The 18,191-nt window shown below is 57.2% G+C and overlaps 1 protein-coding gene and 1 long non-coding RNA gene across 8 annotated transcripts in view; one reads left to right on the top strand and one right to left on the bottom strand.

Moving 5' to 3' along the window:
- The window catches only part of TBC1D22A (TBC1 domain family member 22A), a 282,503-nt gene extending 274,014 nt beyond the window's left edge, over nt 1-8,489 (bottom strand). For 4 of the 6 annotated variants that reach the window (XM_040490525.1, XM_040490522.1, XM_040490523.1 and 1 more), the window contains exon 1: nt 8,266-8,488. In XM_040490525.1, the coding sequence (XP_040346459.1) occupies nt 8,266-8,327 (62 nt within the window). In that variant the 5' untranslated portion in view covers nt 8,328-8,488. Of the gene's footprint in view, nt 1-8,265 lie in introns of all 6 variants that reach the window. The other 2 variants (XM_040490520.1, XM_040490521.1) reach the window with 2 other exon arrangements.
- Nucleotides 1,328-17,418, top strand: LOC121040152 (uncharacterized). 2 transcript variants are annotated; one of them, XR_005795144.1, is made up of 4 exons: nt 1,328-1,338; nt 2,001-2,009; nt 11,228-12,219; nt 15,808-17,418. It is a non-coding gene; the product is annotated as an uncharacterized LOC121040152 (long non-coding RNA). The 2 variants fall into 2 exon arrangements; XR_005795145.1 differs by lacking the exons at nt 1,328-1,338; nt 2,001-2,009 and having other exon boundaries at nt 11,152-11,374; nt 12,088-12,219.
- The last annotated feature ends 773 nt before the right edge of the window (nt 17,419-18,191 follow it).

The raw sequence follows: 18,191 nt of genomic DNA on the forward strand, positions 1-18,191 counted from the left end.
TCGGTGCCTGGCATGCTTGCTCCCCAGCCGTGCAGGCGCCACACCTGCAGGAAGACAGCACGCCGTTCGGACCAGCTGGGTTCGCTGACAGCCCTCAGCACGCACCCCGGAATTTCCACGCTAACCCCCAGAGAAGAGGGAACGGCGTGTCAGAACAGGGGAACAGAAAGACCGGGGCACTCAGAATGAAAGTCCCACAAATGGGAAGAACCCAGGCTGCCCCGTTCCCTCCGGGCCTCCTGACCTCGCCACATCTCGTCTGCTGTCCCCTCCCGCAGAGCCCCGAGCCGTGTGAGTCCCAGCGCGGGCACCTGGTCCCCAGAGAGCCGGGGAGGGCAGGGCCCGGAGGCGGCAGTGGCGGTCAGCTCCCGGTCCGTAATCCCCCGGGTGCGGAGGCCCGAAGGCGGGCTGCGTCGTCAGAGCGCCGCGGTCACGACGAGGCCCACGCCACCCATCCGGGGTGCAGCACGAAACCCTGCCCTGGGACATCCGTCCACGCTCCCGGGGCCGGGCGCGGGGCCTCCCCCCACCCGCAGGTCTGCAGGGTCCCGTGTGCAGCCCAGCCCTGAGCGGGACCCACGCTGTGCCCCGAAGGGCCTGCAGGGCCAGACTGACGCCGTGCGTGTCTGAGGAGCGGTCACCAGACAGGGCTGCCGGAGAGGACGGGGCAGGGGGGCCGGGTGTTGCTCACTGCCCGGGTCACGGCACCACCGCCCTCATCTGCACCACACGCAGGGCAGGGCCACACCGGGGCAGTCTGGTGGACTGCCTAACCAGAGAGATGGGCTCCCGGGGCCCTTCTACCCATTCCCACCCATGACCTCCAACCACGCCTTCACGGCACTCGGGGAATGGGAGACTTCCCTGTGTTCTCATTTTTTTTTTTTAACTTTTAATCAAAATCATCAGGGATTTGTTTATTTTTTAATCATTTCTGGCCTCACTTAAAATTAACCCATAAGAGTCTAGATTCGCTGCAGTAGACAAATATGTATTCACATCAAATTTATTTTTCAAAACGTTTCCAGACAAACTAACACGACAGAGGACTGCTAAGACACAAGCAAAACGAACCGGGTACACAGCAAAAACCCACCCACTTGTGCACAGGACTCTGCACTGGAAGAGACCAGAGAGACCCACGCCCATGGGACAGAATCCCTACTGGGGCGGACTGCCCCGCTCCTTGCAACACAGAAAAAGAGGAATAAGCAGGCCCGCGGTCCAGACGGCCACGTCAAGGATACAAGCAAGGCAAGCAAGGATGGGGCGCCTGGGTGGCTCAGACGGTTGAGCGTCCCACTCTTGACTCTGGCTCGGGTCATGAGCTCAGGGTTTGTAGGTCTGAGCCCCGCGTTGGGCTCTGCGCTGACAGTGTGGCGCCTGCTTGGGAGTCTCTCTCTCCCTCTCTCTCTCTCTGCCCCTCCTGTGCGCACACACACACTCTCTTTCTCAAAATAAATAAATGCTGAAAACAAAAACAAAAATGCAAACAAGGAAATAAACAGGTTTCTAAAAACAAGAGAGGGACGTCTGGGTGGCTCAGTCGGTTGAGCATCTGACTTCAGCTCAAGTCACGATCTCACGGTTTGTGAGTTCGACCCCCACATCGGGCTCCTTGCTGTCACCCTCTCAGCATCAAACCTTCTTCAGATCCTCTGTCCCCCTCTCTCTGCCCCTCTTGTGCTTGCACTCCCTCTCTCTCAAAAAATAAATGAAACATTAAAAAATAAATGAACAGGGCGTCTGGGTGGCTCAGTCGGTTGTGCGTCCGACTTCAGCTCAGGTCACGATCTCACGGCTTGTGGGCTCGAGCCCCACGTCGGGCTCTGTGCTGACGGCTCAGAGCCTGGAGCCTGCTCCGGATTCTGTGTCTCCTTCTCTCTCTGCCCCTCCCCTGCTCGTGCTCTGTCTGTCTCTCACTCTCACTGTCTCTCAAAAATAAACATCAAAAAAAATATTTTTTTCTTTAAATAAACGAAGAAAAATAAAAACACAAGCAAGAGTCGGTCAAGGCAGCAGCTCAGAGCTTCTGGGAAAAGAGACAGGGCCTCCAGCCAAGTCTCGGACCAAAGAGCACACAAGACGCAGGGAGGGCTGTCCCAGCTTCGTTCCAGCCCCTTGACACTAAGCGCACTCTGCAGAAGTTGCCAGAGAGAGGCCAGCCCACCCTCGAAGACTGGTGGAGTTATTACCCCGTCCACACTCAAGGGCAGGACTGCAGGGGCAGGTGCAGAGGGCTACCTACAGCCCTTCCCACCCGGCATCCCCCCAGCACACTTCTCTGATCCTCCCGCTCCCCGCTTAGGGGCCCTCGTGGCCGCCGTAACAAACTCGCACAAACAGCGGCTTAAACACACACGATTATTATCTTAAAGTCCGGCAGTCGGCAGTCCCAGGCGGGTCTCACCAGGCTAACGTCTAGGTGCTGGCCGCTGCGTTCATTTCTGGATGCTCTGAGGAGAATCTACTCCCTGCTCATTCGGGTTGTTGGCAGAATGCAGTTTCTTGCGGCTGGAGGCCTGGGGCTCCTGCTGGCTGTCAGGAGAAGGATGCTCCAGCTTCCAGGGGCCACCACACCCCCCGAGCTCGTGGCCCCTTCCTCCGTTTTCAGAGCCAGCGACCGCAGACCAGAGTTCATCTCCTGCTGACCCTGAGCACTTTGAAGAGCTCACTGCATCCCACTGGATCCACCAGGTCATCCAGAAGAATCTGCGGTCTCTGGGTCAGCTGATGTGCACCCTTCACTCTCCTCTGCCGTGCGACCTGGTTCCAGGTTCCTGGTTCCAGGGAGGAGGACGTGCACACCTTTGGGGACCACTGTTCTGCCCACCACACCCCATCCCTCTGGCCAGAACCCCGGTGACCACCTCAGCCCCCGACACGGAGGCCATCAGAGCGTCCCGCGAGCCCCGCCTGCAGCCTGGGACCTGAGCCCACGCACTCGACTCCAGCGGCAGCCCCTGCCCTCACCCTCACCCTCTCTCGCCCTCTCCTCAAGGAGGATGGACAGGACCGTAGCGACATCCTTCGGTGCTTCCTCACGGCTCTTGGATCAACACCCGACTCTTTTCCATGGCCTTCCAAGACCTGCACCCCTCCCAAGGCTCATCTCACAGTGCTCCCCTCCCGGCGTGCTGCTCCCCGGCCCCTGGTGTCCCTACAGTGCGCCCGTCCCAGCAGGAGTGCTCTGACGCCCCCCGCCCCTGCATCCCCGCATCTGTACGGGCTGGTGCCACCTCAAGTTAGGCAGGACCTCTCCCGGGAGGGCACGGCCTTCCGTTCACGCGGTGTCCCGCTCTTCTGCGAACACTTCCCCGGGATTGCCTTCGAAGCCCTTCGCACCGCGCGAACTGACGTGCGGTCTCCCTCACCCACGGCCTGCGAGCCACCTCTCTCGGTTCCGCGTGGTACCTGACACGTGGAAGGACGTTCTGAATGAACGGGTGATCCCGACAAATCCTCCCCTCAGTCGATGAGCGACGGTGGCCCGTGAAGATGACCGTGGAGCTCACGTCTCACGGGCTCGGGGACTCCTCGGGCCGTGGCGGCCGGACCGCGCGTCGCCCTCTGCCCCAGCTCCGCCCCGGGCACCCACAGCCTTGCCATATTCAAACCGGGCCTTGCTTGCCGCCATCCCACTCACAAATGTCACCCTTCACGGGCCCCAGCTGCCCGCACGCCCTCCCGCGAGCCGAGCACACTGCCGAGCCGGGACAGCGAGCGTTGGGCCCACGCTGAAAGGCTGCCTGTGTTCTCACAGCCAGCGTGCGACGAGCTCCTGGCATGTCAAGCGAAGCGTGGCGAGAAGGCCAGCTGCAACCGCAGACCCCTCGGGAGCCAAGCGCATCGACGGCCCCAGAAAGAACCGGCCCCGGAGAGTCAGAGACCGAACCTTCCGCCACCCGCTGACTGATCCTTCTCGCGCCACCGGCACCCCTCACCTGGGTGTTCCCAGTAGCCTAACCCGTCTCCCCGCCGCTGCCCTTGCCCTCCTGGCCCCTAACCTACCACCCACTCAGCAGCCAGAGTGATCCTGCCAGACCAGAGGCAGCTCCAGCCGCCCCTCTGCCGAGACCCTGCAGTGTCCCCGCTTCAGAATAAGAGACTGAGAGCCCACGTCTTTTCTTCGCTGTGACCGCGAGACCCGCCCCCACCCCCAGCCGGATCTCGTGCCCCGTGACTCTCTTGCCTCCTCCCTCGGCTACAGTCATCAGGCCCCCTGTTCGTCCCAAACCCGCCGGGGTCACTCCTGACAGGGGGCTCTGCGCTCTCTCGCCCTCTGCCCAGACCACGGTCCTCCAGCCACCCGAGGGGCCTGTGCACTCACCTCCTGCAAATCTTGCTCTGTGAGACCCTCCCCACCCTCCCTGCCTGCCTCCGAAGGGTCTATCCCAATTCTCTGCTGTACGTTTCAGGAACAACCACCGTCTTCTCAGGGGTAACTCTCCCCCTCATGCAGTCACGGTATTTATTCCCTGCCCCTCCTGCTCCAACGTAAGCCCTGTGAGAGCACAGATTCAGATCTGTTGGGCCACTGGTGTATCTCTAGCACCTGTTCCTGGCACAGAGTGTTGGTTAAACAAATACCTGGTGAATGAACAAATTTTCAAACTCTCAAAGCTGGTCCAAGAGGCCTTCTCTCACGCTCGTCAAAGAGAATCAAAGAGAATCAAACTAGGGGCACCTGGGTGGCTTAGTCGGTTAAGTGTCCGGCTTCAGTTCAGGCCGTGGTCTCATGGTTCTGGAGTTCGAGACCTGCATGGGACTGCGTGCTGACAGCTCAGAGCCTGGAGCCTGCTTCGGATTCTGTGTCTCCCTCTCTCTCTCTGCCCCGCCCCGACTCACATTTGTTCATTCATTCCCTCTCTCTCTCTCTCTCTCTCTCAAAAATAAAAAATTTAAAACAAATTTTTTAAAGAGAGAGTGAGAATCGGACTAGACCAAACAAATATGTGCCTGGGGGCCCCAGCCACTTAAGTCTAACCCAGCTTCATCAGGTTATACGTCCAGAAACCGAGGGCCCCAGAGGTGACATGACCTGGTCAAAGTCACACAGAGGGAACAGGAAAAATAGGCTAAACCTGGACCACAGAACCAAGCCAGAGGTCTTTCCGCCACATCACACATCCTGCCTCATCCAGAAGAGAAATCCCTAAGAAAGCACCAGCCAGACAGACAATCTACGGTCCAAGGTGTGCAGAGGAGTGGGGGCCCACCGGCAAGACCACCTCTCGCGCAGTGTGAGCCCCTGCCCAAATCCCCTATTCCCTCGAGGTTAATCTGGAAGGAGGCTCGAATCAACCCCCGTCAGTCAGCACTAACAATGCAAAGGGGAGCAAGGCACAGTCGTGAGACTCACGGAGCGCACGGTCCAGAGAACACATACCAACAATGCTGGGTTTGACGCACGAAAGGTTTGGTCCAGGCTGCACGAAAACACACAAGGCTTTATGAGGAGGTACACTGGAGGCGAACTTTGAAAGTTAAGGAAATTGAATAAGCCAGGCAAAGGGGAGGAAAGAGAGGGAACGAACATTCTGGTCCGCTCTGACGGCATGAAACTGACCGAGGCATCACAGCAGGTATGCCAAGGAACCCGCAAGCCTGTCCGCACCGCTGAGGGCAAAGGTCAAAGCAAGGAAGGCTGCAAGATGTGGCTAAAGAATTGGGCAGGGGTCGGGTTATGAAGGGCCTTACTCTGCCTCCCCACATGGCACTACGGGGGGGATACAACCAAGGGCCCTAACCCAAGCCTGCCCCCAGGGAGCGTCAGCTGGAGGACAGAGCACCGTTCTGTGACTCTACAACACTAAGGAGATGCAACACTGCGGGGCACCAGGAACTGCCTGGCAAACACTAACTGCTCCGTGGCCACCAGCCATTATTGTCACAAGGACGCATGAGGAGGGGATCATGACTAAGGGGCATTAAGGGCTGTGCCGTATAAATGACCCCCTAACAGCCCTGTATTGGGTGGTGAGTCTGTTCTTCCTCCGTGGAGTTTCCCTGGGCTCATGTCCACACTCAAAGCGTCAGACAATCATGGGGACCACGGACAGGACGGGCAGAGCCACAGGACTCCGCCAGGAGCTCTGACAGCGCTGTGCCCGTGCAGGCAAAGCCCGAGTGTGTGCCAAGTGATGACCACGGGAAGGTGAGCCGCTGAGGGAAGAGGGCAAACCCGGGCGACGCCTGCTGCCGGCAACAGCAGCAGGGCCCCGGGAGGCACGGGGCGCGCAGCGGCTGGGCAGGCCTTGCCAGGGGCCCCAACCCCTCCTCGGTGCCCTGCCCTCCACACTCACAGCCTCTGGCAGTTCTCCAAGACTCCACTCCAACCCAGAAACTCCCACAAGGGCGCCACTCTCCAAAATGCCTAAGACCAAGCACAGCGCCAAAGCCCAAGGGCGACGAAAGCCTGTCTTCGGCGACACAGAATCTCACGAAGAAAGCCGAGGGGGGCATGTTAGCTGCCTGTGGCCGTCACACCACGACAGAAATCTATCCTGGCCGTCTGGGAGGCTTCAAGTCCAACATCAGGGGGTTGGCAGGGCCACACTCTGTCTAAAATCCTCACAGAAGGATCCTTCCTTGCCTCTTCCTGCTCCTACTGGTTGCCAGGAAGCCTTGGCATTCCCGGGCTCGTGAGCGCACGGCTCCCACGTCTGCCTTCCTCTTCCCTGTTGCCTTCCCTACGTCTTCCCCGTGCGTCCAAACTGCCCTCTTCCGTGAAAGAGACCAGTCGCTGGACAAGGGCTCCCTCTAATCCACTCTGACCCCATTTTAACTTGAGTCCCTCTGCAAAGATGCTACTTTCCCAACAAGGTCACGTTCCCGGGTTCCAGAGAGAGAGGAATGCTGGGGGGAGGGGGACGCTACTACAACCAATGCAAGGGCAAATGACCAAGAGATAGTCATCAATCCAAAGCGTATTCGCCGTTACGACGCCACACAGCAGCCCCACGTTCTTACAGCTCAGCTGGCCGTTAAGAGTTTGTTCAGACCAAAGCCTCAAGAAAGACCCAGAAGGGACACAGAAGTTCTCCTGCACGTGGCTCAGCTTCCCTGGACTCCACGTCCCAGAGCATCTGCCTCTGTCACTACTGGGACCTCCTATTCTCTGCCATTGCAGAATTTTCACATCATCTCGGACCCTGACATGCTCCAAGCAAGCACAGCCCTGGGGAGGAAAGTAGGATCTCCGGCCGCCTCTGGTGATGGATCCCCTCCCAAGTCCCTGGGCCAGAGCAAACAGTAACTCACTTCTACCAACTCCCAAATAGCTCTAAAAATAAACGTTTCTGACTGAACACAATGAACTACAAAGCTTACGAACAACAGTGCCTATAATACAGCACTTGCAAATGAGCTGTGCTTATAAATGGCTCCACACGCAATCATTTGAACGCCACACATTCCTCATTTTCAGTACGTCAGACCTTAGTTTCCAAATGGAATAAACCGTGTTCAGAAATCCTGAAATCTGTTGAGTCTATTTTCACCAGCGGCTGATTTTATCCCAAGCATTTTCCACGTCCCGTCTTCGCGTCCCCTAGGGCCCCGGCCAGGGATCAGTGACACGCCAACCAGGACTTTGGCTGTACAGCTTCCAGGGTGCACCCAGGCCTTTGCAAGCACTTCAGTTGTTTCTGTTTTTGTTTTCATTTTTGTTTAAATTTGCTTCCCGCTGCTGACTCGAGAAAGGAGTTGGTTTTGAGGCCAGAAAGTGGGATACATGGAAATTCACAGGGAGTCCCAAATCCACTCGAGCAAATCCTTGCTCAAGGCAAAAGCAGTCGTCCACAAGAGAGACGAGAAGGCCACGCAAGTGGGTCAAACCGCCACGCCCCCTCCAGAAACCGACGTCCCACAGAGCACAGCCTGGGGCCACCTTCCGGACTCCACCGAACTCTTCGAAGCACGACCGAAGCACGACCCGAGCCGGTGCCTTTCGACTTGCCCAGGGAGCCCGGCAGTTTCGCAGAAGGGAGCCTGCCAGTCTCGGGACAAACTTGCCGGCGACTCCCCCTCCTCCTCCCTTCAAGCCTCGAAGCTGCTTCGCGCAGCCCCTCTGTCACCTCCCAGACCCTAAGCTCGGCCCCCCACCCCCAGGTCCCCCACCCCCCCCCCTTCCCCCCCCGTCCTCCCCCCCCCGCCCAGGTCACCCCCGCCCCCAGACCCCGACTCCACCCGCAGCCCAGCCGGCCGACGCGCCCACCTGACCTCTGACCCCTGACCCCGACCCGGCCTCCCCGTCACACCCACCTGCCCGGGACTTTGGTGTTGCTGCGCTTCCAGAACTGCTTCCTGGCCCCGTCGCTGGCCATGGCCCCTCCTCATCCCTCGGACTCACGGCCCCGACACCCGGAATGCAGCCGGCCGACCCCGGCGACCCTTTCCTGTACCCCGGGGGAGCCCCTCAGCTGTCCCGGGACTCCGGAGTCCAGAGCCGAGAGGCTCTTCCGCCTCCCTCCGGAAGTTGTGCCTCCGCGCGTCCGGAAGTCCCGCCCCCTCCCAGGCGCGCGTGACGCACGGCGCGGGCGCTGACGGCATTAAAGGGCGACGCCGGGGAGGAAGCGAGGTGGCGGTGGCGGTGGCGGTGGCGGTGGCGGTGGCGGTGGCGGTGGCTTGTGGGCCTGCCTGTGCTGTCCCGGCGGCGGTGTGGCACCCGCGCCCGCCTCCAGGCTCCGCTGCTGGACCAGACGGCGGGGGTGGATCCAGTAAAATCCAGATATTGGATCCAGTAAAATATATTGCTGAAATTATTTTCTCGTTTTCTTTTACCTTTTTGTTGTTGTTGTTGTTTTAACGTAGCCACCGGAAAGTGAAATTGCTTGTGCTGCTAGCACTACCTTCCCTTGGCCGTAGACCAAGGAGTCTGGCATTGCAGACTGGCACTGCGCCTGGGGAGCCCCTTAACACGCCTCCGCCAGTTCTCTTGTGAAACACAAATCTGATTATGCTCTCTGATTAAAGTTTGCCTCGCTTGTCGATAATCAACATTGCTTCTGCGCTTGCCAAGCGCAAGATGCTGCACAAGGTGCTCTGTGTGCATGCCCTCAGCCATGCGCCAACCACCCCCGGGAAAGGCTGCCTCCTTCTGGAAGAGCACAATGGTTCTCTCCCTCTCGCCACACTGAGGCTTAGACCTGTCTTGGCGATAGCGGGGCTGTTCGCAGCTGCTAGTACCCGGCCTGCAACATTTATCTGTCTCCACAGGTGGCTTGTGAGATCCTGCGGGTTGGGGCCTGTGTCTTCTGCCTCTAGAAATGTTTGTTGGGGGTGCCTGGGTGTCTCAGTTCTTTAAGCGTCCGGCTCTTGACTTCAGCTCAGGTCGTGATCTCATGGTTCATGAGTTCAAGCCCCACATGGGGCTCTGTGCTGACACCTCAGACAGAGCCTGGAGCCTGCTTCGGATCTGTGTCTCCCTCTATCTCTGCCCCTCCCCTGCTCACCCTCTGTCTCTCTCAATCAAAAATAAATAAGCATTTAAAAATTTTTAATAAAAAAGAAATGTTTATTGGGTGAATGACAACTGCGGGAACTCTCCAGGGATCCCCTTTAGTCTCCACAGAAACTCTCCAGGAATCTTCTCCCTGGGGCGATCTCAATGGATCTTTGGTGATCCCCTGATGATACAGCCTCAGTGGATTCTCAGGACCCCTGTGCTGCATAGCCTGATGAACCCTCCTGAGATCCTGTCCTTACACGACCTCGGAGAATCTCCAGAGATCTAATAAAGATTCAGTGGATCCTCAGGGGCTCCTTCCTGCCACGGCCTCAGGCAGTCTCATGGGATTCTCTCCTGGTGGAGCTCAGGAAGGCCCCAGGGATTTCTCCCTGCTGTACAGCCCTGAGGCCTCAGAAATCCCCCTAGGAGACTGGCTCCTAACAGTATCAGGGGTCCCCTACAAACATCACTGGAGACCTTAGGGGTTTTCAGCGGCTTTTCCGGCTTGTTGCAAGAGTCTGCAAGGTGACAGGGCAAACATGATGGAAGTAGAATTTACATAGGGAAAATGGACAGTAGTTAGCAACTGGCTGGATGCAATTATGACCTCTTAGATCGGTTGTCCCTGTAGCTTGAGGATGCTTTCCTGCCTCACATCTCTTAGGAGAAGGAGCCAGACCAATACCAAGGTTGATGAAGGCTTCAAGACCCACTGAGCAAAAGAGTTAGCAGTGCCACGACAGGAACAGAAGAGCAAGAGGTCAGCCTGTTTGCAGCCTAGGTTTATGACTGCTTGAGGATGAACTGGGTTGATGTCACAGAGGTAAGGCCTCAGCCTCAGCCAAGCAGTAGGTTAGAGGACAGATCAGTCTCCAGACAAGGGGACGGGAGGACCTGCCAGGGCAAAGTCACAAGAATAGGTCAGCATCATGAGCAACGAGACAAGCTCCAGAAGTGGATTTTTGGGCCAGAGGGCATGTGAAAGGAGCGTCTGGTAGAAGGCCAGGTGTATAAGCCAAAGTCTAGCCTATGGAGGGTGTAGGAATGGGGTCTCTGCAGGCATCAAAGAGGACAGATGCGTGAACACAGAATGAATGAGTGGAGCTTTTCGTACTCATTTGTGCAGCAGATAATTACTGAGCAGCGAACACGAGAAGCTTACTTTCACTAAGATTTAGGCTGAAAGAAATTAAAACCAAGGACGTGACATTTCACCCCGGACAGATGGGCAAAAGCTTAAAACCTGTCAGTGCCCAAATTGGTGAGGACGTGGATTTGCGAGCAGTGCGGAATGAACTCTGATTCGCTGCCGGTGGGAGTGGAAATTGATTCACTAACTCTCGACGGCTATCCAGCAATTTCTAGCGGCTAAGGATGCATATACCCTACAACCCAGCAATTCCAATCTTGGTGTGCACCCCAGAGCAGCTCGCCTATGTGTGCAAAGACAGGAACGTTCATTGTAACTGCTGGGGGGTAGGGGGGAATCATAAAATAATCTATAGGAGAATTGATAAATGATACATAGGTACCCAATAGGATGCTATATGGTAAGAAAATAACTGTAAATACATCAACATAAACGAATTTCACAACATTGAGTGAAAAAACGTTGAACGTGAATGCATGTGGTATTTAACTCCATCTTTTTAAACTAAAAGAATGCTAAACACCAAATTCAGGAGAGTGGTTTCCTCTGGGTATTGGTGGGGACTTTAATCAGTAAGGCATTCAGGGGGCTTCAATGCTATTATCACGCTTTATTTCTTCTGGCAGATGGAGTGTATTCAGCTGTTATATTATTTATGACTCTCCGGATGTCGACGAAATGATTGACAACACGTGATGATTACGGAGCCTCCACTGCTGTGTCCGTGAGCAGACTCTTGGAAAAGCCTGCATTCGTGCAACAATGAATGAGCGGTGAGTGTTCACAGGGAGGCCTGGCGGGGTCAGGACAATCGATCAGATCTGTGACTTCTGTTTAAGGTGAAGGGACAAAATGCAAGGAGTGGTTCCAGGTCGAGGGAGCGTCATTGATGCAGCAGGGACACAAGACAAGACCAGAGTGCTGGGTAACAGGCGAGGCTTCGGCGAGGCTCTAGGAGACACAGGTTGGGCTCCCTGAGAGACAGGCCCTTGCATGCAGGCTGCTGCTCGGGGAGGAGAGGCTGACTGGTGAGGGGCCACCTGGCCCTACAGGGACGTCCTGAACTGAGACCAGAGGGTGGAGCCTTTGCACCGTGCACAAGCCAGTCTGCACGGGGCTGCGTCCGGGGAAGGGGTGGCCCGCAGCTGAGGGCAGGTCCCCAGGAGGGACTTCTCTGAGCCATCGGCAGCCTATACTCCCAGCCACGGAGGGAATGAGAGCCCTCGTTCTGAGGGGCGAATCTGGGCAGCACGCCGTAATGCCAACCACGGTCCACCTTGGTGCCCCTCAGACCCACCAGCCACAGGGGTCACCGTCGGAAGAGCGTCTCCAGGATTCTGGCTGCTCCCTTTTGTGGAAATTTACAAGAGGAAGGTTGATGCAATCTTGGGGCCACAGCAGCTGCTCACCCTGTCCCTCCACTTCCTGCCCCTCTGCCCTCAGCACTGTGGGTTCCCTCCACCGAGTAGCATCTCTCCTGTTCTAGATGAGCTACCTGGTGGACCGGCCCGGACTCTCATCCTAGAGGCTTTAGAACCTCGGTCAACACACCCTTCTCAGGTCACGGCTGCTGTGCTTGTCCACACACCATCAAAACTGGGCAGAGAGGCAGGCTCAGGTAGGTGCCAGACGTGTTCTCCCCCCGCCCCACCCCCGCCCCCGCCCCCGCCCCCGGGCAGCAGCATCCCTACCTCCTCCGGTGGCCGCGAGGAGACCCCTTCCTTGACCTGCTAGTCTTCTGGCGCAAGGAGCCGTGACCCAGCATTGAATCAGACTCTTACCACATCCCTTTCTGGAAGCATTCGCCCTCTAGAAGAGGTCGGGATTGTGAGAACCGGACAAACTCCCCTGGAGACAGCGTTGGTGGGCAGACCCACTCCTGCCTCCACCCCCTGCTTCCCGCACCCAAGTCTATACTTAGAGGAGACACATGTCAGACGCCCCCACTCACAGGCTATCAACTCTGAGCCGAAAGGCAGCTTCGTTGCTCCGCTGGGCCAGCAGCTTCTGGGCCGTGTGGTGTGTTAGGGGACCGGTGGGTCCCCTCCTCCCCTCACCGCCCCCACCTCCTTCGCCGTAAGTGGGTCCCCAGCACCAGCACGAGGTTGCACAGAGCCTCCTGTCGACAGGTCAGACGCCACACAGAGAGGACATGTCCGTGAATGGCTGCCCCCTACTGCCTCCACTCACATCCCCCGTGACGACCCTACATGCAGGGGAGGCCAGGCAGTGTGGTCTGCCTGGGCGTCCGTTCCCACCTATCCGAAGCTCTGTTACCGAATGATGGTGGGATGGATATTGGAGGACAGTGGCAGGGACTCCCATCTTACAGAGTGTGCGATCAGCTCCCAGCACTGAAAGCGACGAGTAAAGGCGGGCGGTGTGGGGGGGTGTCAGCCTCCGCCCCCGCAGTGTGGACGTGTGGCATCCATTGCTGCTGGAGGGAGGCTTCGGGGCCGAGTCATGTCACTGCACACCCGTTTCACTGCTCAGGCTGTGCCCTCTGCCTCCTTTCTCTCTCACTCACCGGAGTGCCCCGAGGTCCAAGGCTTACCCTGGATGATGCCTTCGACCAAAAGTAAAGGGACGCTGGCCTAGCAGTGCTTTGAACGTTGCTTCCTGCCCACAAAAAGGCCAGCGGGGAGAGGCTGTTGCAATGTTATAGCGGCTGAGCCGCTCAGGGATGTAGGGGACGCTGGGGTGCACGCCCAGGACCCAGGTACCCCGTCCCCACTGCCATAGTGCTGGTGCTGCCCACGCCCAGCTGAGTGCCCCCTGGGGACCATCCGTCCTCTGTCCGAGGAAGCTGCCTCACCCCTAGGACATCCCACACGCGGTGACTGGCCGGTGTGAGGAGACAAAGACCTAGCCCTCTGTCCTCAGCTCAAGCCATCCCTGAAGGGCTGTCCCGGCTCCAGGATCTCCGGGCAGGATGGACCAGATGAGGCCACTGTGCCTGCATGTGGCTCAATTTCTGCTCATCCAGTCCTGCCCTGCGTCCCTCCCTCCCTCACCAACGTGGCTCCCAAGTACGTCGTCAGCATAGCACTGTCCGTACTAGTCAGGGTTTTCCAGGGAAACAGAACCAAGGCGGGGGTGGGGCGTAAATGGAAATCTATTATGACGGATTGGCTTGCACAACTGTGGAGGCCGAGAAGCACCACGACCCAGCGCCCGCAAGCTGGACGGCCAGGAGCCCCAGTGGTGTAATCCCAGTGTGCGGGCAGAGAAAGAGGACAGTAATCCCAGCCCAGGCGGTGAGGCAGAAAAAAGCCTAACTCCTCCTCCCCCCTCCTCCCTCTTGTGCTCTTTTCAGGCCTTCGGGAGCTGCCTGAGGCCCACCCACGCTGGGAAGAGGGTCTGCTTTGCTGGGCCTGCCAATTCAAATTCAAATTTCATCTGGAAACACCATCACAGATATACCCAGAATGATACTCAATCTGGGCACCCCACGGCCAGTCAAACTGACACAAAAAATTACCCATCCCCCAGTAAGCCTCCTACAGGAGCAATTCCTCAAATCCGCCGTCTCAGATGAGACAAATGTCCCCAAGCTCAGGCTTGCTGCCTCGTGGTCACAAGATGGTGTCACAACTCCACCTATCATGTGCTCCTGCCAGTATCCCAGCCAGAAAGGGAGGGAAGGAGGCCGAAGAAAAAAAAATAAAAAGATAAAAGATCTCTCCAGAAGTCCTGTTTTATCCAGGAAGGGCAGTCCCCCAGCCGGCTTCCTTGTGAGACAGACTAAGTCAGCCCCAATCACTAGGGAGAGCGGGCTGCTGGCCGGACTCCTTGGAACTTCCCCTGTGCGGCCAGGGGAGGAGTCACTGCCCATCCGAGCTACAGGCCCCAGCCCACGACAATTTCCAGCTTCTGTTTGCAGAGAGGAGGGCGATTGGCTGGGGAAGTATCAGTCGGTGCTCCTCAAGGCGGGAGAGGTCAAGGGCATGGGGGGGTGGCGGGGGGAGACGCCGGGGCAGGCGGGCCCTGAGCCTCACCTGGGACTCAGACAGCAGGGCCTCCAGGCCTGTCTCCTGCTCCCATCCCACCCCTCCCCGCCCACCTACACACCTCTGCACACCTCTGCAGCCCACGTCCTGAAGTCCTAACGTGGCCGTCTCCTGTCCCAAATGCTCCAGGGACCCCATCGCCCTCTGCGAAAGCCAAGCCACTTCTGCTGGCTGCAAAGTGTCTTGAGTCCCGCTGCCTTCTCCCCTGTCTCTCCAATCTCACTTTTTGTGCCCCAGCTGCACCCCATAAAGGCAGAAAAGGCCCCCAGCTGCCTCTGTGTAGCAGAGACAGGAGACGAGCACACTGAGAACACTAGCAGTGCCCACACACAGCACTGTGGGTCAGCCCTTCTATCACCCGGTCCTTACCACCCGCCCCCGGCCGGCCCCCCCCCCGGGAAGGCCCCCCCCCCCCGGTCCTCCTCTCCCCTGCACTTCACCTTCGCAGATGGCCGGCCAGCGCGCAGTGCCCGCCCCCACAGGGAGCCCGCTGAGTCTGTCTGAGTGACCACCACACGTCTGGTGGATGTGATGCTCTCTCTGCTGGGGTCGGATGTGGCCTCCTGTGGCCAAATGACCTCAGGCTGAGTTACACACTGAACACTAACACCTCCCGCCTTGCAGAAAAGGAAACAGAGCCCAGTACAAAATGACCCACAGCAATACCCGTCCCCTAAAATCTTGGTAAAGTTCAGTCACTCTGTCTCTGGTCAAGTCCAAGGGCTGGGATCCAAAGCCCAAAATCTTACCAGCGGGTAGAATTTAAACCAGAAATTTCGGTCTCCTAGCAATAGGGTGTGGTATTCAGCCTAGCCGCCCCACCCACCCACCGTCTGATGGTCTCCGCTGCGAGGGCACGGGACCGATAGCCTCAGTGCTGAAGTGTCGGGTGTATGCACCTTGCTGTGCACTGCGCCCCAGCTGCACCCCATAAAAAGAGGGCATGCCCTCTGGGTCAGAGTCACGCTTCTGGGGAGGTGCTGGGGATTGGCCCGGGGCCGGGCTGGGTGTCCTCCTGGCCCCCGCCCCAGGACTTCCCTGCTAACTCAGCAGCCTGCCTTCTCAGCTGGCATTAGCTTGGCTTGGAGTGAAGGCTTGGTGTTCTGGACCTCTGGCCATCTTGGAGGGGCAGAAAGGATCCCTCCCAGCCAGCTTGTATTTTCTGGCTTCTCTGCCTTCACCTGGGCCTGTTTCAGGCTTGCGATGTCTCGATGTGTCTCTCGGGAGCTTACCAGATGGGCCTCGGCCCCTCCACCGTGTGAGGGCTCCAGCTGACTCTCCTGGTGCTGCAGTCTCCAGGGACATAGCCTGCGCGCCTGAGTGAGGAGGGGACAGTTCGGCTTGTACCGGTCTCCTAGGGCTGCCAGAGCAAATGACCACCAGCTAAGCGACTGAAAACAACACAAGCTATTCCCTCACAGTGCTGGAGCTCAGAAGACCAAATGCAGGTTCACCAAAGGGCTAGAGTCAAGGTGTGGGCAGGGAGGCATTCCTTCCAGAGGCTCCGGGGAAGAGCCTGCTTCCTTGCCTTTCCTGCTTCCGGCAGCTGCCCACTGTGGGTGGCTGGTGGCCCCTGCCTCCATCTGGAAAGCTCCAGCCTCTCTCTTCTCACTTCAATTCCTCCCAGACCCTGCTCTCGAGGACCTGCTCAGATCACCCAGCGCCATCACCCCATCTCAGGGCCTTTAACTTAATCACACCTGCAAGCTCCCTTTTGCCACATGCAGTAACGATCACAGGTTCGGGGAGGGGGCCATGACTCGGCACCATGATATTTCATGACATCTAGCAAAAGTTCCCACTTTACCCCCATGAAAGAGAGGGGTCCTCCTTCCTGCTCCCTCCCTCCCTCAATTTGGCCATTTCTAGAGTTTAGGGTCTACCCCTAGCAACACCCCACTTCCTAGGGCTGAATCCCGCATGAGTTAGGATGCTGGCAGGTGCAGGAAAGAGGAAAGAAAATCTGGCTCGGGTGGGTTTACACTGAAAAGGGAAGTCCTTGGTCTGTGCAGAGGAACAAGCCCAGAGGTGAATGGAAGTTTGGAGAAGGACTGAACAGCCAGACCATGAGCCCTGGAGGTCACAGGATGCCTCTGTAGGCCCACTTGGACGATGTGCCTACCCCTGAGCCAATCACTGTGGCCGGGGAACACCACCATTGGCATGGTCTACCCCAAAGGGGCGATGGGAGTCTGTCCTTCCAAATGTTGTGACTGCTTCCCAACAAGGGAGGCGTGGCGTGGATGCTGGGGAGGAACCCCAAAGTCTACCGTGCCACCCAAGCGAGGACCTACGTTGACAGACTGATTTGATCACCTAAAGATGTTGACTTATTTGTCAACATTTTTCAATTGGACAAAATGTATGTACCATGCTTGACACAGTGTTAATACATGGAAATCTTATAAATACGCAAGTAAAAGACCCCAACAGTGATGAGGGAACTTGGGCCAAGCTGAGGGCAAAATACAGGCTAACAGAACCCCCCCCCCAGCTCAGGTGGCATCTGTGTGATATTCCTCGGACACTCCTGGCCGCCCAACAACCAAGGACAGGGGTTAAGTGCTTGCCACGGAGATGTGGGAAGCTAAGGCAAACGAGACATTAAAACTGTCTTACTGCCTGCAGCCCACTGACAAGTCCTTGAAACTGGCAAAGTGACCTCCCTCTAGGAGCTCAGCTGCCCCGATGACGACACTTGGCTGGGGGCGAAAGGGAATCTTGGCTTATCATTATCCCAACCTCGAGGACCCTGTAAGTCTACTTTAACAAATAAAAATTCCTTTGGAGGGGCGCATGGGTGGCTCAGTCGGTGAAGCATCCGACTGAGGCTCAGGTCGTGATCTCACTGTTCCTGGGTTCGAGCCCTGGGCTCTGGGCTGACAGCTCGGAGCCTGGAACCTGCTTCGGATTCTGTGTCTCCCTCTCTCTCTGCCCCTCCCCCGTGCACACTCTGCCTCTCTCTGTCTCTCAAAAATGAATATAGACATTTAAAACAAATTCCTTTGGAAACTTCCTTTATCTCAGCTCCCCCAAGGTATATGCTGGCATTCATACTCTAAGCCTATGGCCCCCTGATTACATCTGAAGGGTCTCATGACTGAGGTTCTACTCGACGGTAATAAGTGGTGTTTCCTGAGCAACAGCCAGCCCCTCAAGGTCCTGGAAACCTTGCTTCCAAAATTCCTTACAGACCTACCCTATCCCTGCCCCCCTCCCAACCTGAGGATATACAATCAGTTACCCATCACGACCCCAGTGCAACTCTTCCTGCCCACAGGTCCTGTCCCTGTGCTTTAATAAAATCGCCTTTTTGCACCAAAGATATCTTGAAGAATTCTTTCTTGGCCGCCGGCTCCAGACCCCCCCCATCACCCCAAAACTTCATCCATAGGAAACAGTCCAGTTTTTTTTTTTTAATAAAGACACTTTTTTACGTTTTAATTAACTGCCACCTATTTTCCGCTAAACCGCAAAATGCCTCCTGCCCACTCTTGTGGGCCTGCTCCACTCAGCAGCGTTTTTCAGCAAACGGGAACGGTCACGTGTCACACCTACAGTTGCTGCACATCTGTCCCGA

The sequence above is a fragment of the Herpailurus yagouaroundi genome, unplaced genomic scaffold (genome assembly GCF_014898765.1).
Source record: "Herpailurus yagouaroundi ecotype Mexico unplaced genomic scaffold, PumYag 182, whole genome shotgun sequence".
In the NCBI taxonomy this organism is placed as follows: Eukaryota; Metazoa; Chordata; class Mammalia; order Carnivora; family Felidae; genus Herpailurus; species Herpailurus yagouaroundi.